This window comes from Lampetra planeri, chromosome 69, assembly GCF_965212315.1.
Source record: "Lampetra planeri chromosome 69, kcLamPlan1.2.h2, whole genome shotgun sequence".
Lineage (NCBI taxonomy): Eukaryota > Metazoa > Chordata > Hyperoartia > Petromyzontiformes > Petromyzontidae > Lampetra > Lampetra planeri.
The window spans coordinates 1860769-1887589 of NC_136174.1; the positions used below are offsets into that span (position 1 = coordinate 1860769).

The 26821-nt window shown below is 53.4% G+C and overlaps 1 protein-coding gene across 5 annotated transcripts in view; it reads left to right on the plus strand.

Moving 5' to 3' along the window:
• The first annotated feature begins 1721 nt into the window (after positions 1–1721).
• LOC144737445 (E3 ubiquitin-protein ligase TRIM62-like) overlaps positions 1722–26821 on the plus strand; it is a 132472-nt gene continuing 107372 nt past the window's right edge. For 3 of the 5 annotated variants that reach the window (XM_078620148.1, XM_078620149.1, XM_078620150.1), the window contains exons 1-6: positions 1722–3974; positions 4966–5061; positions 6151–6384; positions 14838–14917; positions 17754–17848; positions 19040–19509. In XM_078620148.1, the coding sequence (XP_078476274.1) occupies positions 3414–3974; positions 4966–5061; positions 6151–6384; positions 14838–14917; positions 17754–17848; positions 19040–19509 (1536 nt within the window). In that variant the 5' untranslated portion in view covers positions 1722–3413. The remainder of the gene's footprint in view (positions 3975–4965; positions 5062–6150; positions 6385–14837; positions 14918–17753; positions 17849–19039; positions 19510–26821) is intronic. The other 2 variants (XM_078620151.1, XM_078620153.1) reach the window with 2 other exon arrangements.

Genomic DNA, 26821 nt, shown 5'->3' on the forward strand with positions numbered 1-26821 from the left:
TTGTGCAACTACTCGCACAGATTTTGGCAAAAGAAACTGCAGGTTACTAGATCGCACAATTTCTAGTGATTTAGTTGCGCAACTCATCTCTAATTTTGATTAAGTAAATGTGAGACAATCAGTTTTGTCATTTTCCAAATTGTATCATTCAATCCGTGTCCATAATCATCAGCATCGTCCTTACCATTGAAACATGTAGGATCAGTAACACGTTACCTTGATGATACAATACCACGGTAGAAGCAGGACATGCTTATATGTGGTTAATTTAAGCGACAGCTGATTGTGGTGTACCTCGAGACATCTGTCACTTCTACCTTACAGTACATCCCCTGCTCAAAGCAGACAAACTTAACTCACGATGTATGAATGCACGAAACAATAACGCTGGCATGCGCTCACATACAGCAGGATGGATAAGATAAGGAGGTGTCAAGAGGTAAATACTCCACATATTCAAGGGCCTCTCAATCAAAATTGATAGTTGGGGGATGTTTGGCTGTTCCAATCACGGTTCTTATCTTAATGACATTTATATAACACCTTTACGAAAGCGCTTTACAGCCATTATAAAATTGTATTCAGCATGATAAATGAAATGAAGAATTGGGTTATTTTAAGGGCCCGTTGTGATTTCTAGAACGCGGGCTATCCCATGCTTGTGGGACAACGACTTTTCGAATAGAATGCCCTCAGAAATTGACGGAGTAGAAGTGTAAGGGATGCCGTCAGGGCAGTGGTTATTTTTTCATGGATCCTGTTGGAAGGGAGGCGAGTGCAATGTCGCGATTCAGGCATTGGCGAGGGAGTCGTAGGAGATCCCGCCGGGCATAGAGATGTCGGTTCCCTTGCGGTACCGGAAGCAGTTGCATTCGGCTGACCCAGATGCGGCAATTCTCCTGAAACCATCCAACAGTGTGACACACGAGCTTACGCTGACTCATTAATCCCCCCCCCCACTTTGTGCAAGAGCGCAAAAGTGTGGTCACCACATCTATGCCTCTAAATAAGGAGCGAAACAGTTAGACTTCTCTACAAATCTGGCTGTCGCCTATTGAAGCTGGTTGTAATTACTGGCGAAACGTCGTACTCAGATTTTACATGTTGTGGCTTGGCTCTCCAACACACAGGTGTGCTGGACTAGTGACGAATTGGCATGTTCTGTTGACGTGACAACACTTACTAGTTGGCTGTGTCGGGTGGTGGCAGGTTTTAACTACACATTTATATATCTACGCGATCTTAAACACAAGTACTGTGTGGTTAATGAATACATTATTCCTTCCAAAAGTATTTGTTTGGTGATTGAACATCTTAACACAACTGTTTTATTGCCAGAAAGGGTAACACTTATTCTTATATTTTAATACTGGCAAGGGAGGTCCCATGAGGTGTTAAGATGTTCATACACAAAATGGATGCCTTTTGCAACGAATAAAGTCTGCATTAACTACACAAACTTATTTGGTGTTTGAACATCTGAAAACAACTCCTGTTTCATTGCCAGAAAGGGTAAAATCTATCGTTATTATTTTCTCACACTTTGATACCGGCAAAAAAGGTCCTATTTTTTTTTAAAGCGCTGATGTTGATGTGTTACGGCCAGACTACCCCTGGGGCGCCTGCCCCCCGCCCACGTGAGCGTTTAACGGTGCCGGGTTCAGCAAAGGGCCTCGCCCGGTGGTTTGTGGCTCCACAAACTGGACCCTGAGCCCCAGGCACGTGACCGAGTTCAACGCGGCAACTCCCACCGGTGTCTCACAGCTCGACAACTGCATCGCGACTTTGAGACAGGAACACATTATTTTCATGAAGTAGTTAAAGTGTTAAACTAAAAACAAATAAAATGAGGCTGAAAGACGAAGATAAGAACAACAATCTCGTGGAGTAGAGCGGCATGAAGCAACGAGTTTATTCGCAGCGTTCCCCTGCCAGTTCAGCTGATACGAGTTGAGGTGAGGTGAGTTGAGATGAGGTGAGTTGAGGTGAGGTGAAGTGAGTTTAGGTGAGGTGAGGTGAGTTGAGTTACGATGAGGAGAGGTGAGTTGAGGTGAGGTAAAATTAGGTCAGTTGAAGAGAGTTTAGGTGAGTTGAGGTGAGTTTAGTTAAGGTGAGGTGTAGTGAGTTGAGTTACGATGGGGTGAGGTAAGTTGAGGTGAGGTGAAATGAGGTGAGGTGAGTTGCGATGAAGAGAGGTAAGTTATAATGGGGTGAGGACCGTGAGGTGAGTTGAGGTGAGTTTAGTTAAGGTGAGATGAGGTGAGTTTAATTGTTATGAGGTGAGTGAGGATGAGGATTTGAGACGAGGTGATCCGAGTCGTCTTTTTTAAGCCACCACTGTAGTGGAGACGTCTGTACTTGCTCACATGTCAACACATTCCAGGGCATATCTCGTGATATGCAAATCAAACTGAAAGACTTCCTGCTTCCTTGTCACCTAGTTACGTGGCTTGTTCCTTGTTTAGCGTCTCAGACGCAGCCAGCGACAGCCTCAGTTTAAGACAGAGACTGTCTGAGCTACAGTCAGCAACTGTCTGAGCTACAGCCAGAGACTGCATGAGCTCCAGCCAGTGACTGCCTGAGCTACAGACAGAGACTGCCTGAGCTAAAGCCAGAGACTGCCTGAGCTACAGCCAGAGACTGTCTGAGCTACAGCCAGAGACTGCCTGAGCTCCAGCCAGTGACTGCCTGAGCTACAGACAGAGACTGCCTGAGCTAAAGCCAGAGACTGCCTGAGCTACAGCCAGAGACTGTCTGAGCTACAGCCAGAGACTGCCTGAGCTACAGACAGAGACTGCCTGAGCTCCAGCCAGAGACTGTCTGAGCTACAGCCAGAGACTGTCTGAGCTACAGCCAGAGACTGCCTGAGCTACAGCCAGAGACTGCCTGAGATGCAGCTAGCGAATACCTGAGCTACAGCCAGAGACTACCTGAGCTCCAGCCAGTGACTGTCTGAGCTACAGCCAGAGACTGTCTGAGCTACAGCCAGCTACTGCCTGAGCTACAGCCAGAGACTGCCTGAGATGCAGCTAGCGAATACCTGAGCTACAGCCAGAGACTACCTGAGCTCCAGCCAGTGACTGTCTGAGCTACAGCCAGAGACTGTCTGAGCTACAGCCAGCTACTGCCTGAGCTACAGCCAGAGACTGCCTGAGCTACAGACAGAGACTGCCTGAGCTCCAGCCAGAGACTGTCTGAGCTACAGCCAGAGACTGTCTGAGCTACAGCCAGCTACTGCCTGAGCTACAGCCAGAGACTGCCTGAGATGCAGCTAGCGAATGCCTGAGCTACAGCCAGAGACTACCTGAGCTCCAGCCAGTGACTGCCTGAGCTACAGCCAGAGACTGCCTGAGATGCAGCTAGCGACTCACTGAGCTTCAGCCAGTGCCGTCTCTGGGTAAAGCCACAGGGCCATGGCGAGTGCGGCTCCCAGTGGTAGCGAGGCCCCAGGGGAGTTGACCTGCCCCATCTGCCTGGACGCCTTCCGCTGCCCCTGCACGCTCAGCTGCGGCCACTCGTTCTGCCTCAAGTGCGTGGAGGGCGTCTGGGATGCGGCAGAGTCCTTCTCCTGCCCGCAGTGCCGAGTGACTTTCCCTCAGAGGCCCAAGCTGAACAAGAGCTTCACGCTCGCCAATTTGGTAGAGCAGCGTAGTGCTGCAAAGAAAATGGCCACCGTGGTCTTGTGTGACTTCTGCAACGATGGCACGACCTCTGCCTCCAAGACCTGCCTCAAGTGTGATACGTCCTACTGTGCGACTCATGTAAAGCCTCATCAGGAGAACCAGAAGTTCAGGAGACATATTCTGGTGGCTCCAGGCACGAATCCTGAAGACCGCAAGTGCAAGACGCACAGGAAGAGGATCAAGTTTTACTGCCGACAGGACAAGAGCTTGGTCTGCACAACCTGCACCATCGCAGGAGACCACAAACGTCACAATGTGGCTAAGCTGGAGGATGAGCACAAGACACGGGAGGTGAGACGGTCTGCGTGTGTGAGCGGGAGCCTCTCCTGCATGAAGTCATCATTTCCCAGTATGAGCTGAACAATAACATCCAGCTAAATATAATTCCTCTCTCAGCTGCCCATTGTTTCTTCACATTTTAACAGACATGTTTTACTATGAAGTATGCTGAGGTTGTCATAGTGCAGAAATTATACAACCACAAGTTATTATCAATCCTGTTGTTTGGCATTTTTTATAAAACTGAAGAACTGTAATGCATACAATGTGTTCTTAAAATTACGTGAGTGCATAGACTGTGGTTTGTATATAAAAAAGTGGTTTGTGGTAGAAAAGAGCAGAAACTTTTTTATTTTACCAAGGGAAGCTCACTGAGCTATGTAGATTTTTTTTCAGAGGCAACCTGGCCACAAAAGACAGATCAATAAAATGGCTTATCAGGTCTAAATGTATAGCAGCCAAATACTCACCCTTCCTAAACGTGGACAGAAACACCGGAGGACCCGGAGAAAAATCCATGCGACCATGGAGAGAGACATGCAAACTGCATAGAAACAGGCATCAGGGTCGGGTTCGAACCAACGACCTCCTGTATAGCAGGCAAGGCAGATAACATCTCGTAACTCCGGCACCCTGTCCACCCACTACTCAGCACCGCTCACTACTCACGCAGCCCCAACCACTACGCAGGTAGCCCAATCCACTACGCAGGTATCTCCACCAACTCCTTCGGTAGCCCCCCTCCCCACTGCTCAGATCGCCCCACCCGCTACACAGGTAGCCTCACCACACTAGTTAGGTAGCTCTGCCCACTGCTCAGGTAGTCCCATCCACTACTTAGGTAGCCCTGCGCACGATTTAGCTCCTCGAAACATCAGTTCCCTGCTGCGCTTGCTCCTCCGGAGCTCCTGCCCCCGTCACTGTGCAGGGGTTCGCGTGGAGCGGGGGTGAGAGGGGACGCTCGGAGAGTGAATGGAGTCTCACCTGGTGACGTCTCTCACAGAAACAAATTGGAGAGGAGACGCGGGCGGTGGAGGGGAAGAGGAGGGAGGCAGAGGAGTCCGTGAGGCGGATGGAGGCCGCTCGCAGGGACGTGCAGGTACCGCGTCTGGGCCGGACTCTGTGACCCGTTGATTCCACCCTGAGTAGGGGTTGTGATAGAGGACAACTCCATTCATTCACGCGGGCTTCCATTGGCTTCGAACACATCGTGGGACGAGAGGCAAAACAGTCAATGCACCTCAATAATCAGGACAAACAAAGAGGTGGTTCTCATCTCTACTGATATACTCAATCATTGGTTGAAATTCCACATTCCCATATCTCCATATAACTTACCACTTCAACGTTCTTTTATCTATATTGATCAGATGAAGTGCTCCATACCTATTATCCAATACTCTGGTGGCAGAGTTTGTGGATCACATACAGACTTTTGTATGCCATTTTATTGAAACCAATCAGGCATTAGAGTGGCCAAGTGCAAGTGTAGTGGTTTCACGGAGAGTGGAGGCGATTTATAGAGGCAACGCATTTATTACAACAACGGTAACAATAGCAGTCTCACACAAAGGGGTAGCGGCCCCTTACTCTACTGCCTGGGGAGGTACGGCCTCACCTGCCCTATCAGTGGGGCGATGGGCTCTGAGTCCTCCGGCTAAGATTGACCTAGGGGAGGCTACACTGACCCGACCCAGCCAAGGTACGGGTCCCGACCACTGGCCCACTGAGTCCCGGCCCTTAACAGGGCAGCGGGTCTACGGGTCCCAGGGTCCTAGGCTAGCTGGTCTTCTGGCTTCAGTATTCGGATTGGCCCCAGATCCGTCCAGAGGTCCGGCTTTTATACGCCTCCCCAGGTTTGTCCGCTCCTGACCACGCCTCCCTTCCAGAGGGTTCCAGGGGGGAATCTAGAAAACCCCGCAGCCCCCCCCCCCTGCTTTGGGGCTGAGGAATATGGCGACACTTGTGCCGGTCCAAGTTACTGCCCCCGCCAGCTATGGAAAATCGTGTTGTAGTGAAAATGCACAGTGGCGTTATCAGAGGCAGAGGAAGAATGAGGCCGCAGCGCTGCAAACTCGTATCACTGTCTGGACACCTTCAGAGTTGCACTCGAGTCACCGACCTGAATGTCATTTCACAAAGGACCAGCCATTTAATGAACAGAGGTAGCATTTCTTTCACTTTGCAGGGATCCATAACAGATGAAAAGGCCTCAATCTCGGTCAGATTCGCACACGCGAGAGCAGCGTTGGATGCGGAGGAGAAGGCGGCTTTAGAGCAAGCGGAGAAGAAATGGCGCAAGCTGCTGTCCCTGATCGAGAAGAAGATCGCTCACGACCAGCGCGAGATCAGCGAGCTCCAGGCAGCAGCCACTCGCCTGCAGGCCCTAGCGCAGGAGAGGGACTCGCTCACGTTCCTGCAGGTGAGCAATGAGTCTCCAGTGTCGCTATTGGCCCAGAGCCCTCTCACCAGCAGCAATAGAGGGAGGCTCCTGAATGAGAGCTCGCATCCACTGGGCTTGAGAACACAATTCCACTCATGGACTCGCATCGCAGCTCCAGTAGCTGCCATGTGGAAGCCCAGCTCATATTTTTTCAGTTAACTTAATTCTCTCTCCCGTCCTTTAACAGATTCCCATTAAGTTTGTTTCATTGTAAATATAAACTAAATATTATTGGAATTGCACTTTTTTAAATAAACCCTGTAACAAAAATGTACACGGTATTCACGATTGTCATCAGCCATGATCTATCCACTGATGGATGAAGGCCTCCCCAAGCTGTTGCCACATCTCATGATGCCGCGATGCAACAATCCACCAGCGCCTGCTCACGAGCCGATATCATCTCTGCTTCTTACTTCGTGTACATCCTCTTGGATGCGCGACCTTCAGTGTTCATATTCGTGAAGCTAAAATACATACGAGGCCTCACACGCTTATTAGTGATATCCTTGTGTATTGACCACCACTTCTACAAGACCTGCCACGTGTGCATTGGTGACGCCTGAAATTACCAGTCCTAAGTTACTCTCAACACATATCAAAATCAACCGGTCTCACTGAAATAATTGCCCTGCAAATTAGTGTTGGTCCTCATGGGGGTGGCGAGATGTTAACTACCTCGCCTGGTATACCGGAGGTCGTGGATTTGATCCCAAACCTGACATTCCTATTTATTTTGAGTTTTCATGTCTCTCTATGGTTGTGTAATGTAGTAACTCGGCAGGAGACGACTTCACGGGTAGCACACTCTTTTATTGAACCAACTGTATTTACACGGGTGACCAACACCCACTTAGCTACACGGGTGACCAACACCCACTTAGCTACTCGGGCGACTAACGCCACTTAGCTACCCGGGCGACTAACGCCCACTTAGCTACTCGGGCGACTAACGCCACTTAGCTACCCGGGCGACTAACGCCCACTTAGCTACTCGACTATCTACTCGGGCGACTAACGCCACTTAGCTACCCGGGCGACTAACGCCCACTTAGCTACTCGACTATCTACTCGGGCGACTAACGCCACTTAGCTACCCGGGCGACTAACGCCCACTTAGCTACTCGACTATCTACTCGGCGACTAACGCCACTTAGCTACCCGGGCGACTAACGCCCCGTAGCCTCTCGGAACACACCCAGCTGGGGTGTCCGTCTCGACCCTGGGTCCCACAGTCCCGACCCACATGGGCGTCGGACCTCGGGTCCCACGGTCTCGCCTTCGAGCCACACAGGCCCTACCCCTTTCACTCTGTCTTTAATCTCTAACTGGCTAACTGCCCCGAGTGCTCTTGCGCGTAACCCTTTATACCCCTCCTGCGGACGTCGCTGAGAGCACCTCCCCTTCGACCAATCACCGGGCGCTGGCTACAATCCTCTTTTCCCCATCTCGTGTCAGCGCGCCTCAACACCCACGCCGCGCCGCCCGTCATACCTCACTCCCGGCGCGCGCGTCCATACCACGCCCACATCGCGTGCCTAACCCTGCCCCTCGCGCCGCCCCGTGATCCATCACTGTTGGCGCACGTCAACAGCACCACTACATCACCCCCTACCACATAGCTCGCAGCCGACCCGGCTGCTACAAAATAACAACACTCCCTTATCCCCCATGTGTGCCCCGTAACACAACAACAACCATAACCACACAACATAACACAACACGAACGCCGCAGTCCGCAAGGATCTGCAAATGCCACTACAGCAACAAGAACAATATGTACAATCCGGCGAGTGACAACAATAAATGTGTATGCGGAAAAAAAAATGTGTTTCCTCGGCTCGTGTAGCGTCCCCTTCCTTCCGAGCGTCCCTTGAACGGGACATTACCCCGGGAGAGGGGGAACACGGCGGCGAGCTCAGGTTTGAAAAAGAGGGAACACCAAAAAAAAATATATATATTTTTTTACAAAAAGTGTCGTGTCCTAGCCCGAGTCCGCCTAGCCGGTCCGTCGTATGGCACCCGACGTGGTTGACCGCCCGATGGTTCCGGCGGTTCAGGAAGGCAAGGGCCAGGCATCGGGGATCCACGCGTGCAGCGGGGTTCCGGCTCCCGACGGTCAGCAGCCGTCAAGCCCGAGTCACCTGGGGGTGGGTCAGGTGGAGACACGTGAGGATCAGCCTGCGACACATCCCCCCCCGAGTCGACGGTCACGTCACACGCCCGGTCGCTACGGCACAAAGCGGGGTCACGCGGTGCCGCGTAGGGTTTCAGTCGGGAGGCGTGCACGTACCAACGGCGTTTTTCCCATTTAATCAGTACACTCTGGGGTCGTGCAACCCGCACAATTTCCACCGGTCCCCTCCATGGCCTCAACAATTTGGGGGACGTAGCCAACGGTGCATGTGGACAATGCAGCCAGGCCTTATCGCCTGGTTTCCAATCGTGCGTATGCACCCTCCGTGCATGCAATCTCTCATTCGCGATCTGCCGAGACCGCGAATTCAATCTCGCAGCCTCTCACGCTTCAGCCAATCTGGCGATATTAAACTTTATGTGGTCTGCCAATTTAGATTTTTCACGTGGCTGGGAAATCCCCAGCTGGACGTCCATGGCCGGATCGGCCTCCCGCCCATACATAAGAAAAAATGGGGAAAACCCCGTCGCCACATGAGGGGCCATTCTATAGGCCGCGAGTACCCCCGGTACCTGTAAGTCCCAATCCACCTGATCGTCACAGACCTGTTGGCACAGCATAGACGTAATCGTCCTGTTCAGACGTTCAACCATTCCGTCAGTCTGCGGGTGGTACGGGGAGGTACGCACCTTCTTTGCACCCAACAGGTCGCACACCTCGCACAACAAACCGCTCTCAAAAATTTTCCCTTGGTCCGTCAGCAAGCGTTCGGGGCGCCCTTGTCCATGACATAACCTTGGACAAAGGCGTCCGCCACCGTCGCAGCCGACTGGTTGGCGAGTGGCCATGCCATGGGCCAGCGTGTGAAATACTCTACGCCAACCAGCAGGAACTTATTTCCCCTGGGTGTAGCGGGAAAGGGCCCCAAGATGTCTAACGCAACCAATTCGTTTATGCGCGAAACCTGAATGGATTGCAGTGGCGGATTAGCCGCAATCGGTGGCGGTTTCCTCTGGTTGCACCCTACACAACCCTTAAGAATGTTCGCCACGTCGTTGCCCATCCCCGGCCAATAATAGTCTCGCTGAACTAGGGCGAGCGTTTTGTGAAAACCCAGATGCATGAGTCGTTCATGGGCAGCCAGGACGACCCTACCCCGCATGGCAAAAGGCACAACGAGCGCGTGACGCCAGGACATGTTGTCCCACTTCATCAAGAGGCCCTGCCTGCACACCCAGGAACCCAGCCGCGTTTCCCCCCCTTCCGACGCGTCAACCTTCCGACGTAGCGTGAGTAGGGAGCTGTCGGCCATTTGAAGACGGCCCCACTCGATGAGAGGTAACGCTAACAGCGAGTCCTTCCCCGCGGGAGCGTCGACTCCCGTAGTGTGAGTGGCGGCGAGCACAACTTCCCCGGAAACGGCGACAGGAGGTTTACAACGCGCCGATCCCAGCAGGCATGCGCATTCCTTGCGCGGTGGCAACCGCGACAAGGCATCCGCATTCGAGTGGCGCAAACCCTTGCGGTAAATCGTCGTGAATTGGTAGTCCTGAAGGACCTCCAGCCATCGGGACAATTGGCCGGACGGCTGCGCCACCCGCATCGCGTATTGGAGAGCCGCATGGTCCGTACGAACCGTAACATGACGCCCGTAAAGATACGGCCTAAATTGCTGTATGAAAAATACAATTGCCAGCAATTCACGACGTGTCACGCAGTAGCGTTGTTCCGCAGGGGACAGGACCCTGCTACCGTAGGCGACCACCCGTTCGACACCCCCGACCACCTGTGAGAGCACTCCCCCGATACCCGTGTCACTGGCATCCGTATCGAGCAAAAACGGCTGCGTAAAATCGGGGTAACACAGGGGGGGAGCCTGCACCAAGGCGTCACGAAGGGAGCAGAAGGCAGCCTCCTCCTCGGGCCCCCAGTGAAAGCGCACCCCTTTAGCCGTCAAAGCGTGTAGGGGCCTGGCTATGGTGGCAAACTGTTTAACAAAACGTCGGTAATAGGAAGCGAATCCTATGAAGCTGCGGACTTCAGTGACCGAGGTTGGCGTTGGCCACGAGCTGACGCATTTCGTCTTAGCAGGGTCTGTCGATATCCCTGTCCAACTAACTATATGGCCCAAGTACCTGACCGATTCCCGAAGCAGGAAACATTTAGCCGGTTTAAATTTAAGCTTGGCGGAACGCATCCTGAGGAACACCCCTCTCAACCACTGGAGGTGTTCCTCAAAAGTCCGGCTGAAAACGATGATATCATCGAGATAGATCAAGCAGGTGTCCCATTGGAGACCTGACAAAACCAATTCCATGAGCCTCTGGAACGTGGCGGTAGCGGACTGTAAGCCCATGGGCAAACGATTGAATTCAAATAGGCCACCCGGTGTCCGGAAAGCGGTTTTAGGTTTCGATTCGTCATCGAGGGGCAATTGCCAAAAACCCGAAAGCAAATCGAACGTCGAAAAAAACTGTGCTCCCGCCAAGGCATCCAGCGACTCATCCATTCTGGGGAGCGGATAAGCATCGGCCATCGAGATTTTGTTTAGGCGGCGGAAATCGACACAGAAGCGCAAGGATCCGTCCTGTTTTTTAACAAGGACGATGGGAGCCCCCCACGGACTGGAGGAGGGCGAAATGATGTCTGCCGCCAACATGTCATTAACCGCCGATTGCACATGCTCCTTTTCGGCCGGGCTGAGCCGAAAGGGATTCTGTCGAATGGGGGCCGCGTCCCCCGTAGCTATGTGGTGGCGCAAAAGGTCTGTGCAGCCAATATCATATTTGTGTCTGCTAAACACGTCAGCGAACTCAAGCAGCAAGCCCCGCAATGCTCCCAACTGCACACTGGACAAGTTACCAGACCCGGCACACAACGAGTCCAACCACTCAGTCCCCTCCTCGCTTTGAGGATGCGTATGGTTACCCGAATCTGCGTGAGCAACGAGCTGTTCCACTTCGGGAAGCGTTCCCTGTGTAATCACGGCCGGCCGCGACCCCGTATTCAGGACCATAACTGTGGCTCACTGTCCCCCCTCACCATGGTCTGAGCTACCGCCAAACCGAGGCCCCCTTGTGCCCTATTAGACGGCCCCAACAGAACTCCCTGTGCCCCCGCTTCCACCTTGAGGGGTTTCCTCAACCGAAGGGGTACCAACATTTGCGATCCCGGGGGCACCCGTACGGTCCGAGTCGCCAACGCCTGCACCGTCGCACAAATCGTGCGTATCTTAGTAGGACTCGTCAAAAACGCAACCCGCCGACCCGATGGAAGCTCGATGCAGGCCTGATCTATGAGAATTTTGATGGGCATTTTAGACAGAAAGTCCGTGCCTAGCAAACAAGGAACGGCCAGCGATGATGATACAAAAATAGGACCCGCCAATTTGATATCGCCAATACAAATAGACGCCCGAATCTGGCCGATAATCCCCAAGGAACCCCCGTTCGCCGCGTAAAATGGCACTTCTACAGGCAGAAGGGGTCGACATTGGACGGGAAGAATGTTATAAATAAGGTCCGAAATGATAGTGGCCGACGCACCCGTATCCACAAGCACCCGGACCTCAACCCCGTCAATAAACCCCGTTACCACGGATGACCCGGCCGACGCAGCCACCATCCTATGGGCCAATTCGGACCATTGAACTGCATCCGGGCCGTGTACGAACCCCCCTCGCCGGACCGAACCCCCGGTGCCCATACGCGGGTCCCCCACCCCCAAGCGGCGACCCGAACGTGCCCCCTGCGTGGACCGAGCGTGTGAGGTGCCGCGACTCGCCGGGTTTAGCTGGGACGGCTTGTGGCCCTGGTCCTCGTCCGGACGTGGTCCCGCGGCGCGCTGACGCCGAGCCCGGCACCCGGACGCGACGTGACCCCGAAGCCCGCAGTTGTAGCAGACGATGAGGGACGTCGTAGGTTTCGGTTGCTCCAGCTTGCGGGATGAGCGTGTGGGCGAACGACCCCCCGTCCTCCAGTCCCCCGGTCTCGATACGGTGAAAGCCTCCTCCCGAGCCGCAGCAGGCTGAGGCTCGGTGACCGTGGCGGCCGGTGCCCTGTTCCCCGCCAATGCACAGATGACCGTCGACTTTCGCTTTAGGACTTCGTAGGCGTGAATGCTCGTGGCGATCCCCAGGGAACAAATGTCCATCTCGTCCGCCACATTAATGGGGACTCCCAAATTGTGAGCCAACGCCAGCAGCTGCTCCGTCACCATGGCGTCCTTCCCCTCCTTGTCCATGCGGGGAAAAGCTGCATCCGCCAAGGCAAGCAGCGCCGTACGAAAGGCGAGCGTCGTTTCTCCAACCGCCTTTCGCCGATCGTAGAACTGGTGGCGACAGGTGGAGGGCGGCCCGAACACCTTCGCCATTAGGTGTAGTGCGGCCTGGAGCGTTGAGCGGGACGACCTCACAGCAGATGTGAAGGCTGCAAGCGCGTCGTCGTCGAGCATCGCCAGCAGCGCACGCAGGGCAGTGGTGTCGGACCACCCCGACATTTCCTGATGTGCGAGGAATCTTCGTTGGAAGGCTCCCCAGTCGCTCCCATCCGCCTTGAACGCCGACAGCGCGGGCAATCTTTGCTGGAGGACCCGATCGTCGTCGATGTCGGAGAGATTTTCCCGCGCCCCGCTGTGGTTGTAGAAAATGTCGGCTCCGTCTGCAGGCGCAAAATGGAGAGCTCCGGCGCGCGCTGATGACGCGGGCTGCGCTGAGTGGAGGTCTCCGGCCACGTGGTGTCCATGTTTCCCGCCAAACGATGGCGGACCCTCAAAAACGGCGCCAACATCAAAACTTTTGGCGCGAAGCGCCTTTTGGCGGGATCCCGCCAGCCTCGCTCCTTCCTCCAACCCCGCAGCCGTTTTCTCGCCCGCTGGAACGGAGATCTCCGCCAAGATTGCAGCGGCGGCGAGCAGCAACTCCGCCAACCGGGAGTGTGCGTCCTGCAGGCTGGTGTCGGAGGCGAGCGGAGCGTCGGCCATCTCTGCGAAGGGCTGCATCGGCGGCAACTCCTCGTCCTCTCCTGCCGAGGTTGGTGTCCCCGGTACGCCGTCGTCTTCCCGACCTCGCTCGTGGGTACGGGTAGTCTTCCTAGTGTCCATTCTTCTTGAAGACAGGTTTACTTCTGACGCCAGTTGTAATGTAGTAACTCGGCGGGAGACGACTTCACGGGTAGCACACTCTTTTATTGAACCAACTGTATTTACACGGGTGACCAACACCCACTTAGCTACACGGGTGACCAACACCCACTTAGCTACTCGGGCGACTAACGCCACTTAGCTACCCGGGCGACTAACGCCCACTTAGCTACTCGGGCGACTAACGCCACTTAGCTACCCGGGCGACTAACGCCCACTTAGCTACTCGACTATCTACTCGGGCGACTAACGCCACTTAGCTACCCAGGCGACTAACGCCCACTTAGCTACTCGACTATCTACTCGGGCGACTAACGCCACTTAGCTACCCGGGCGACTAACGCCCACTTAGCTACTCGACTATCTACTCGGCGACTAATGCCACTTAGCTACCCGGGCGACTAACGCCCCGTAGCCTCTCGGAACACACCCAGCTGGGGTGTCCGTCTCGACCCTGGGTCCCACAGTCCCGACCCACATGGGCGTCGGACCTCGGGTCCCACGGTCTCGCCTTCGAGCCACACAGGCCCTACCCCTTTCACTCCGTCTTTAATCTCTAACTGGCTAACTGCCCCGAGTGCTCTTGCGCGTAACCCTTTATACCCCTCCTGCGGACGTCGCTGAGAGCACCTCCCCTTCGACCAATCACCGGGCGCTGGCTACGATCCTCTTTTCCCCATCTCGTGTCAGCGCGCCTCAACACCCACGCCGCGCCGCCCGTCATACCTCACTCCCGGCGCGCGCGTCCATACCACGCCCACATCGCGTGCCTAACCCTGCCCCTCGCGCCGCCCCGTGATCCATCACTGTCGGCGCACGTCAACAGCACCACTACAGTCGCATGGATTTTTCTCCACGTCCTGCAGTTTTTCCATCCACATTTGTATTGGGCTGCTATCATTTGTGGCCAGGTCGCTTCTGAAAAAGAGCTCTATCGCTTCGTGGGACTTATGTGGAAAAATATAATTAGTTTATAGTTGACTTTCAACCGGTCTCACTCTGAAATATTTGCCCCGTAAGTTAGTGTTGGTGATGATGGGGTCATAAGCCAAGACTTTGGGGTTTATATTCCACCCACGGTGTTGCAGTGGGAACCCCACTGATCACAAGGGAATGGAAGTAGAGTCACCGTAACGCAGATCTCTCTTTCCCATAGGGGCACCTGGAGGAGAAGCGCAGGAAAAAGACGACTATCACTCACGACTCGACACAGGACAACATGGGACTGAGTGTAGGGTGCGTGCGGGCAGTGATACATTGGCTGTGTGGTGATACTGTGTGTGATGATGCCGTGTGATGGTAATGCTGTGTGATGGTGCTGTACTGAAGGCAATCAAGAGTCTGAGACCAGGAAAGGCACCGGGCAGAGATGATCTCCCAAGCGAAATGCTGAGGGAGGGTGGCGTTTGTGCACACTGGCCTATATGACATCATACAACAGTCTTGGCCACTGGAAGGATTCCGCAGGATTGGAAGGATGCGCTGGTGGTTCCCCTCTTTAAGACGGGGGTCCACACAGACTGTAACAACGATAGGGGTATCTCAACATCGCCTTGCTAGGCACGCTGAGGAGAGGCTTGCGGAGCCCCTATGCAGTTTCAGGAAAGGGCGGTCCTGCACATATGCCATATTTTCTGTCCGTCTGCTACAGCAGAGGTGTAGGGAATTCCAACAAGACCAACATCGCTGCTTTATTGACCGGGTCAAGGCCTATGATATCATCAGTAGGCCTGGGCTCTGGGTTGTTCTTCGTGCTTTCGGAGTCCCTGACCCTCTGCTCACCCTCATTAAGGACCTTCATGATGGTGAGCGGGCCCGGATAAAACTACGTGGCTGGGAGTCAGAGCCATTTCCTGTACACCTTGGGGTGTGACAGGGATGTCGTCTGCCCCCCACATTATTTAACATCAATTTTGACCACGTACTTCGTGAAGCCTTCAATAGCTGTACTGGAGGAATTTCCATTTAGTACAGATATAATGGGAGGCTGATCGATGCCCGGGTGCGGTCAAGGGATGGCTCCCTATTGCTCAACCACGGTATGTATGCCGACGACCTGGTAATTGTTACTCACTCGGAGGAGGAGTTCGAGACGCTGCTGCTGAAACTGGAGCGTGCCACTACGAGGTGGCGCCTTACCATCAGCCCCACCAAAACTAAGCACCTGCCTGGGTATTTTGTACCATCGTACACTCCACCCCCACAACTCTCAATCGGTGATGGGGCAGTTGTGGAGAGAGTGGAGAGTTTCCCATACCTGGGCAGTGTGGTCATGACCGGCTCCGGTTTAACAGCAGAGGTCTCACTCCGAATCAGTCGAGCGGCAATATCTTTTCATCGGTTGCGTAACGCTCTGTGTAAGCTACCTGGTCTGTTGCTCCGCACGAAGTTTCAGGTCTTCTCGGCCAAGGTGATTCCCTCCCTTCTCTACGCTTGCGAAATGTGGAATGCCCTAATGGAGCATCTTCGCCGGTTAGAAACATTTAGGCTGGCCTGCCTACGATCCATTCTGGGTTTACCAGGCTGGATTGTGTGAGGAGCTCACAAATCCTTGAAAGATCTGGACAAAGTCCCATCGGTGAGCTTCTCCGGCAGGCAAGGCTGCGTTGGCTGGGTCATGTAGCTCAGCATGCCCAGCCAACGCATGCCTAAACAGCTTCTGTTCGGCCGGATCGAGGGGGCTAAACGGGCGCAGCACGGGCTAGAGAAGAGATGGAGTGATGTGGTACAGGAGGATGTGGAGCTGAGTGGACTTGCCAATGACTGGTACAACAACGGAGGACTGAGGAACGACGCTCACAACAACGAGTGGAGCGCCGGGTGTCTAAAGCGCAGCAAGTTGGCACAGTGGAGGGCACAGTTGGTGCATCAGTCAGTCATCTCAATCATCTCAGTCAGTCGACCCGTGGCACCTGGGTGTGCCCCGTGACCTCCTGCCAGCGGGCGTTCGACACTTCACGTGGCACTATGAGATCTCTTTTACCAGTGGCAAAATATAATGGTAGGTTTTTACCCTTTTAACTGGTACAAAACTGACACCTTTATTCAAGGCATCATGTTTGCAATGACCACAACACAAATAGTCAATAAAGCAAACAAAAAGAAGCAACTCTGATAAGGATAATAATATGCACTGTCCTTGAAGTTGATTGGCCCACACCCGAGACGGCTTTCTTTAGAGCCTAGTCCCCATTGGTGTAGGGCCAGATGACACCAGAAGGCGTACAACTCAAAAACAGTGCAATATCAGAGTATTGAGAGTTCGGGGTAAACATTTACACTATGAGATCTCTTTTACCAGTGGCAAAATATAATGGTAGGTTTTTACCCTTTTAACTGGTACAAAACTGACACCTTTATTCAAGGCATCATGTTTGCAATGACCACAACACAAGTAGTCAATAAAGCAAACAAAAAGAAGCAACTCTGATAAGGATAATAATATGCACTGTCTTTGAAGTTGATTGGCCAACATGATGCCTTGAATAAAGGTGTCAGTTTTGTACCAGTTAAAAGGGTAAAAACCTACCATTACTTCACGTGGCTTCAAGGTGCACATGGCCTGGCAGAAGCGTCTTGGTGACGTCACTGCCACTTAGTGGCGAATGGCGGTTGTTGTTGGTGCTCTATGTGATGATGCTATGTGTGTGAATAGTAGTGCTGTGTGTTGATGATGCTGTGTGGTGATGATGCTGTGTGCTGTGTGGTGATGCTGTGTGCTGTTTGGTGATGCTGTGTGGTGATGATGCTGTGTGCTGTGTGGTGATGCTGTGTGGTGAATATGCTGCGTGTGATTAGGCTGTGTGTGATGATGCTGTGTGAAGCTGTGTGGTGATGCTGTGTGATGATGCTGTGTGCGTTTATGCTGTGTGTGTTGATACTGTGTTGTAATGCTGTGTGATTATGTTATGTCTGGTGATGCTGTGTTTTTATACCGTGTGTGGTGATGCTGTAATTGTGAGAAGAGTGATTATGCTTTGTTTGATGAGTGCCTGTGTGATGGAGCTGTGATGATCCTGTGAGTGACGATGCTCTATGTGAGAGAGTAGCCATGTCTGCTCTGCTTTCACAGGACAGGGAGGGCTACAGCAGCTCCACCCTCAACTCCTAGTCAAGAGGACATTGCCTCGCTTAAAGGCACCGAGGGAACTGTGGCCAAACTCCTGTGTGAGTTATTCAGTGTAAATCATGGGTGATGGGTCCATCTTGACAATAAAATATGTGTGCACGAGGTCGACTCAGCCTCAAATAATTACCTGGTGTTTTATACGCGTCACCACTAGGGAGACAAAGGCGGGCAGGCGTAGTGGTGGCCACCCACCCCCTCGTGTGTCGTGCCAGCCTTCAACGGTGCTGATTTTCCCCAATAGTCTGTAAAGGCTACACGGGAGATCTTAGTCATTGTTCACATCCCATCCCAAGGCCCTACTGAACAGAGCTATGAGACTCAGTGTGGTGTTCTTGGGTAAATAATCTGCATTACGAGTCAGGGGTAGTTGTGATATTGAGATGCAGTGAGTGCCTGTGAATGTGTCTGTGCATTTGTGCGTGGGGGGAGTGGTGGCATAGTGGTTAGCACACTTGCACTACGAACCCAGTTACCTGGGTTTGATTACACGCCATGGCTAACATCAGTGGTAGGTGATATCTGATCCCGTCCTGGGCCTCTGCTAGGCAGTTTCAACCTCACATTAGTTACTGATGCTGGTAATAGTCATAATGATGGTGGTCGTAATGAGAATGGTGCTAATGATGCTGATGTTAGTGATAATGTGAGTGATGGGAATGGTAATGGGATTGGTGATGGTGTTGGTCGTGGTGATGGCAGTGATGGGCGTGCTGATGGTAATGATGGTCACATTGGTGATAATATAGGAAGTGGTGATGGTTTTGCTGATGGCGCTGATGGTCGTAGTGATGATGATATTGGTTATGGTGGTCATGGTAGTGATGGTTGTGATGATGGTTTAGACTTTAGATGGTCCTTGTAATGGTTATGATGATGCTGGTTGTGTTGGTGATTTTGGTGATAGTGATAAAGATGTTAGTGATGGAAATAGTGGTGATGGTAGTGATGGTGGTGATTGTTTGTGATGGTGCTCGTGGTGGTGATGATGGTTGTGATGTTGCTTATTGCTATAGTGATGCTGCTGATGTTCATAGTGTTTATGATGGTGGTGATGGTGATCCTCATGTTGTTGTCATTGATGATATTGATGACGAGGATGCTTGGTGATGGTGATGTTATTGTTGATGGTGAAGATGATGGTTGGTGATGGTGGTGATATTGATGGTGGTGATGGTGGATGATGGTGATGACGGTGTTTTGTAGTGATGTTGTCATCACTGTTGTCACAGATGGACGCTCACCGACTCTGGACACAAACTCAGCTCATAAAAAACTCCAGATCTCCTCGGATCTTAGGACGATGACGCTGACCGGTTCCTCCCAGTGTCGCCCCGATCACCCACACCGGTTTAATAGCTGTCCACAAGCCCTGTGCCGTGAGAGCTTCTCGTCGGGCCACCACTACTGGGAGGTGGACGTGGAGGACGCGCGGATGTGGCGGGTTGGAGTCGCGTACGGGACGATCCCACGGAAAATGAGTGGTGGTGCTCCACATCTGCTGGGAGACAGCGACACGTCCTGGTGTTTAGAGAAAAGTGACAACTTATTTTCCAACAAATTCTCAGTGTTTCATGGTGGAGTGAAGACTGCACTGTCGGTGAGGGGTGCCCCCTCCCCCAGCAGAATCGGGCTTCACCTGCACTGGGAGGGGGGGCTCCTGGCGTTTTACCGCGCCGACTCCATGGAGGTGATCCACGAGGTTCGGCAGAGATTCTCGCAGCCTCTCTACCCTGGGATGTGGGTGCAGAGTTGTAATGATCGATTGAAGATCGTGGATCTGCATCCTGAGGATGAGGAGAGATAGAAACCCAAGAAACCGAGACAGGAACCCAAGATACAAAGGAGAGGGTGGATGTTGAGGAGAGGGCGAAGTGAGGGTGAGGGGAAGGTGGAACGGAAGGTGGGGGAAGGTCACGGGTTAGCGTGGAGGGTGATGGTGAGGGTGAAGGGTGAGGGGAGGGTGAGGAGAGGAGAGGATGTGAAGGAGGGGGTAGAGAGAGGGTGAGGGGTGTTGTATATGTCGGGTTATTAAATTTTGATTAAAATAATAAAAATTAAATGAAGATTGGAAAAATGCGCAAGTTTTTTGAAATTATGCTAATTTATGTAATCATATGCATAAATTGTGATAATCATGGGATAATCATATTACTTTATGCGAATGCTTGCGATTATGTTAATGTGGGCAGTTATGATAATTAGGCTTGGCTTCGCTGCCCAGTGTCGTATTTAACAATTGGGATAAAACAATTATTCTTGCTTAAACATTTATTGATTATCTCTTAGTGTGCTTATGTTATGTTAGGTCTCCAAATGCATATCTCAACGCAGGATACAGTTGTTATAAATAAGAGTTATGCATGGACTTGGAAAGAAACACTCAACACATCTGTGTTAAGCAATTTTAATTCTGAACAAAAATATGACAATCTAATATGCGAACTCTCATGCTCGGAATTATCCATGGTACCATCGGGGAGATTTCTCTCAGTGAGCAGCACATTTAACCATCAATGCTTTTTTTTATTTTTCAACCGCACATACCATTAATTCCACTGCGTAACGAGCATATCCGGCGACAGGTAAAGTCTTAAAACAGGCATGCAATGATAGTCATACAAAAGGCAATAAGAAAATTATTATTATATCCCGAAGGCAAAAGCATACGTCAATAGATTCGGCGGCAAGATTACATTTTTAACGAAATGTTTTGAAACAATGGTGTGCGAGTGCGTGCGTGTGTTCTTTGTGGGAGAGCGTATTTCTGGCTCCGCTTTAATTAATTCTTAAGCGAGATTCTATGACAAAGGAACAGGTTTGACACGATATTCTCTCTCTGTAAACGTGTAGATTCGTGATGAGGATTTCAAGAGTCTAGTTTGCGTCGACGAATCTATTGGTCGTATATGCGATTAAAAGATATGGAAAAAAAAACTAAGGCACTTATACATGACTTATTCTAATCACGCGATGAGCCGCGATGCCTTCACGGCCAGCTGATGATTCATACTTTTATAATTGGTCTTCTTATGATTGGCTAGGGTTGATTCCATTGTGTGGGTATGTGGGATTGTTAAATCCTTTATTAAATCCTTTATATTAAGTTCGCTTGCTTGCTTGCTTGCGTGCTTACGACCGTGCAAATCTTTCGGTCGTTTTTAACCCACTTCCCGTGATCCAATCGAGCTGACATTTTGCACACAGACTCGTTGTGCGTGACAATTTATTTTCGTGAACATTTTTTCCAAAATTTTCTACTTTTTAGGAATTTGTTTTTCATATTTAATTTAAAATACCAATGTGATAAAAATGAAACTCTTACTCAAGAAAAACAAAAATGAATAATAAAATAAAACCGATGCCACGCATATGTAGTGGTGGTGTTGACGTTCGCCGACAGTGATGGATCACGGGGCGGCGCGAGGGGCAGGGTTAGGCACGCGATGTGGGCGTGGTATGGACGCGCGCGCCGGGAGTGAGGTATGACGGGCGGCGCGGCGTGGGTGTTGAGGCGCGCTGACACGAGATGGGGAAAAGAGGATCGTAGCCAGCGCCCGGTGATTGGTCGAAGGGGAGGTGCTCTCAGCGACGTCCGCAGGAGGGGTATAAAGGGTTACGCGCAAGAGCACTCGGGGCAGTTAGCCAGTTAGAGATTAAAGACGGAGTGAAAGGCCTGTGTGGCTCGAAGGCGAGACCGTGGGACCCGAGGTCCGACGCCCATGTGGGTCGGGACTGTGGGACCCAGGGTCGAGACGGACACCCCAGCTGGGTGTGTTCCGAGAGGCTACGGGGCGTTAGTCGCCCGGGTAGCTAAGTGGCGTTAGTCGCCGAGTAGATAGTCGAGTAGCTAAGTGGGCGTTAGTCGCCTGGGTAGCTAAGTGGCGTTAGTCGCCCGAGTAGATAGTCGAGTAGCTAAGTGGGCGTTAGTCGCCCGGGTAGCTAAGTGGCGTTAGTCGCCCGAGTAGATAGTCGAGTAGCTAAGTGGGCGTTAGTCGCCCGGGTAGCTAAGTGGCGTTAGTCGCCCGAGTAGCTAAGTGGGCGTTAGTCGCCCGGGTAGCTAAGTGGCGTTAGTCGCCCGAGTAGCTAAGTGGGTGTTGGTCACCCGTGTAGCTAAGTGGGTGTTGGTCACCCGTGTAAATACAGTTGGTTCAATAAAAGAGTGTGCTACCCGTGAAGTCGTCTCCCGCCGAGTTACTACATTACAACTGGCGTCAGAAGTAAACCTGTCTTCAAGAAGAATGGACACTAGGAAGACTACCCGTACCCACGAGCGAGGTCGGGAAGACGACGGCGTACCGGGGACACCAACCTCGGCAGGAGAGGACGAGGAGTTGCCGCCGATGCAGCCCTTCGCAGAGATGGCCGACGCTCCGCTCGCCTCCGACACCAGCCTGCAGGACGCACACTCCCGGTTGGCGGAGATGCTGCTCGCCGCCGCTGCAATCTTGGCGGAGATCTCTGTTCCAGCGGGCGAGAAAACGGCTGCGGGGTTGGAGGAAGGAGCGAGGCTGGCGGGATCCCGCCAAAAGGCGCTTTGCGCCAAAAGTTTTGATGTTGGCGCCGTTTTTGAGGGTCCGCCATCGTTTGGCGGGAAATATGGACACCACGTGGCCGGAGACCTCCACTCAGCGCAGCCCGCGTCATCAGCGCGCGCCGGAGCTCTCCATTTTGCGCCTGCAGACGGAGCCGACATTTTCTACAACCACAGCGGGGCGCGGGAAAATCTCTCCAACATCGACGACGATCGGGTCCTCAGCAAAGATTGCCCGCGCTGTCGGCGTTCAAGGCGGATGGGGGCGACTGGGGAGCCTTCCAACGAAGATTCCTCGCACATCAGGAAATGTCGGGGTGGTCCGACACCACTGCTCTGCGTGCGCTGCCGGCGATGCTCGACGACGACGCGCTTGCAGCCTTCACATCTGCTGCGAGGTCGTCCCGCTCAACGCTCCAGGCCGCACTACACCTAATGGCGAAGGTGTTCGGGCCGCCCTCCACCTGTCGCCACCAGTTCTACGATCGGCGAAAGGCGGTTGGAGAAACGACGCTCGCCTATCGTACGGCGCTGCTCGCCTTGGCGGATGCAGCTTTTCCCCGCATGGACAAGGAGGGGAAGGACGCCATGGTGACGGAGCAGCTGCTGGCGTTGGCTCACAATTTGGGAGTCCCCATTAATGTGGCGGACGAGATGGACATTTGTTCCCTGGGGATCTCCACGAGCATTCACGCCTACGAAGTCCTAAAGCGAAAGTCGACGGTCATCTGTGCATTGGCGGGGAACGGGGCACCGGCCGCCACGGTCACCGAGCCTCAGCCTGCTGCGGCTCGGGAGGAGGCTTTCACCGTATCGAGACCGGGGGACTGGAGGACGGGGGGTCGTTCGCCCACACGCTCATCCCGCAAGCTGGAGCAACCGAAACCTACGACGTCCCTCATCGTCTGCTACAACTGCGGGCTTCGGGGTCACGTCGCGTCCGGGTGCCGGGCTCGGCGTCAGCGCGCCGCGGGACCACGTCCGGACGAGGACCAGGGCCACAAGCCGTCCCAGCTAAACCCGGCGAGTCGCGGCACCTCACACGCTCGGTCCACGCACGGGGCACGTTCGGGTCGCCGCTTGGGGGTGGGGGACCCGCGTATGGGCACCGGGGGTTCGGTCCGGCGAGGGGGGTTCGTACACGGCCCGGATGCAGTTCAATGGTCCGAATTGACCCATAGGATGGTGGCTGCGTCGGCCGGGTCGTCCGTGGTAACGGGGTTTATTGACGGGGTTGAGGTCCGGGTGCTTGTGGATACGGGTGCGTCGGCCACTATCATTTCGGACCTTATTTATAACATTCTTCCCGTCCAATGTCGACCCCTTCTGCCTGTAGACGTGCCATTTTACGCGGCGAACGGGGGTTCCTTGGGGATTATCGGCCAGATTCGGGCGTCTATTTGTATTGGCGATATCAAATTGGCGGGTCCTATTTTTGTATCATCATCGCTGGCCGTTCCTTGTTTGCTAGGCATGGACTTTCTGTCTAAAATGCCCATCAAAATTCTCATAGATCAGGCCTGCATCGAGCTTCCATCGGGTCGGCGGGTTGCGTTTTTGACGAGTCCTACTAAGATACGCACGATTTGTGCAACGGTGCAGGCGTTGGCGACTCGGACCGTACGGGTGCCCCCGGGATCGCAAATGTTGGTACCCCTTCGGTTGAGGAAACCCCTCAAGGTGGAAGCGGGGGCACAGGGAGTTCTGTTGGGGCCGTCTAATAGGGCACAAGGGGGCCTCGGTTTGGCGGTAGCTCAGACCATGGTGAGGGGGGACAGTGAGCCGTTCGTTATGGTCCTGAATATGGGGTCGCGGCCGGCCGTGATTACACAGGGAACGGTGCTGGCTCACGCCGCGCCGCTTCCCGAAGTGGAACAGCTCGTTGCTCACGCAGATTCGGGTAACGATACGCATCCTCAAAGCGAGGAGGGGACTGAGTGGTTGGACTCGTTGTGTGCCGGGTCTGGTAACTTGTCCAGTGTGCAGTTGGGAGCATTGCGGGGCTTGCTGCTTGAGTTCGCTGACGTGTTTAGCAGACACAAATATGATATTGGCTGCACAGACCTTTTGCGCCACCACATAGCTACGGGGGACGCGGCCCCCATTCGACAGAATCCCTTTCGGCTCAGCCCGGCCGAAAAGGAGCATGTGCAATCGGCGGTTAATGACATGTTGGCGGCAGACATCATTTCGCCCTCCTCCAGTCCGTGGGGGGCTCCCATTGTCCTTGTTAAAAAACAGGACGGATCCTTGCGCTTCTGTGTCGATTTCCGCCGCCTAAACAAAATCTCGATGGCCGATGCTTATCCGCTCCCCAGAATGGATGAGTCGCTGGATGCCTTGGCGGGAGCACAGTTTTTTTCGACGCTCGATTTGCTTTCGGGTTTTTGGCAATTGCCCCTCGATGACGAATCGAAACCTAAAACCGCTTTCCGGACACCGGGTGGCCTATTTGAATTCAATCGTTTGCCCATGGGCTTACAGTCCGCTCCCGCCACGTTCCAGAGGCTCATGGAATTGGTTTTGTCAGGTCTCCAATGGGACACCTGCTTGATCTATCTCGATGATATCATCGTTTTCAGCCGGACTTTTGAGGAACACCTCCAGCGGTTGAGAGGGGTGTTCCTCAGGATGCGTTCCGCCAAGCTTAAATTTAAACCGGCTAAATGTTTCCTGCTTCGGGAATCGGTCAGGTACTTGGGCCATATAGTTAGTCGGACAGGGATATCGACAGACCCTGCTAAGACGAAATGCGTCAGCTCGTGGCCAACGCCAACCTCGGTCACAGAAGTCCGCAGCTTCATAGGATTCGCTTCCTATTACCGACGTTTTGTTAAACAGTTTGCCACCATAGCCAGGCCCCTACACGCTTTGACGGCTAAAGGGGTGCGCTTTCACTGGGGGCCCGAGGAGGAGGCTGCCTTCTGCTCCCTTCGTGACGCCTTGGTGCAGGCTCCCCCCCTGTGTTACCCCGATTTTACGCAGCCGTTTTTGCTCGATACGGATGCCAGTGACACGGGTATCGGGGGAGTGCTCTCACAGGTGGTCGGGGGTGTCGAACGGGTGGTCGCCTACGGTAGCAGGGTCCTGTCCCCTGCGGAACAACGCTACTGCGTGACACGTCGTGAATTGCTGGCAATTGTATTTTTCATACAGCAATTCAGGCCGTATCTTTACGGGCGTCATTTTACGGTTCGTACGGACCATGCGGCTCTCCAATACGCGATGCGGGTGGCGCAGCCGTCCGGCCAATTGTCCCGATGGCTGGAGGTCCTTCAGGACTACCAATTCACGACGATTTACCGCAAGGGTTTGCGCCACTCGAATGCGGATGCCTTGTCGCGGTTGCCACCGCGCAAGGAATGCGCATGCCTGCTGGGATCGGCGCGGTGTAAACCTCCTGTCGCCGTTTCCGGGGAAGTTGTGCTCGCCGCCACTCACACTACGGGAGTCGACGCTCCCGCGGGGAAGGACTCGCTGTTAGCGTTACCTCTCATCGAGTGGGGCCGTCTTCAAATGGCCGACAGCTCCCTACTCACGCTACGTCGGAAGGTTGACGCGTCGGAAGGGGGGGAAACGCGGCTGGGTTCCTGGGTGTGCAGGCAGGGCCTCTTGATGAAGTGGGACAACATGTCCCGGCGTCACGCGCTCGTTGTGCCTTTTGCCATGCGGGGTAGGGTCGTCCTGGCTGCCCATGAACGACTCATGCATCTGGGTTTTCACAAAACGCTCGCCCTAGTTCAGCGAGACTATTATTGGCCGGGGATGGGCAACGACGTGGCGAACATTCTTAAGGGTTGTGTAGGGTGCAACCAGAGGAAACCGCCACCGATTGCGGCTAATCCGCCACTGCAATCCATTCAGGTTTCGGGCATAAACGAATTGGTTGCGTTAGACATCTTGGGGCCCTTTCCCGCTACACCTAGGGGAAATAAGTTCCTGCTGGTTGGCGTAGAGTATTTCACACGCTGGCCCATGGCATGGCCACTCGCCAACCAGTCGGCTGCGACGGTGGCGGACGCCTTTGTCCAAGGTTATGTCATGGACAAGGGCGCCCCCGAACGCTTGCTGACGGACCAAGGGAAAAATTTTGAGAGCGGTTTGTTGCGCGAGGTGTGCGACCTGTTGGGTGCAAAGAAGGTGCGTACCTCCCCGTACCACCCGCAGACTGACGGAATGGTTGAACGTCTGAACAGGACGATTACGTCTATGCTGTGCCAACAGGTCTGTGACGATCAGGTGGATTGGGACTTACAGGTACCGGGGGTACTCGCGGCCTATAGAATGGCCCCTCATGCGGCGACGGGGTTTTCCCCATTTTTTCTTATGTATGGGCGGGAGGCCGATCCGGCCATGGACGTCCAGCTGGGGATTTCCCAGCCACGTGAAAAATCTAAATTGGCAGACCACATAAAGTTTAATATCGCCAGATTGGCTGAAGCGCGAGAGGCTGCGAGATTGAATTCGCGGTCTCGGCAGA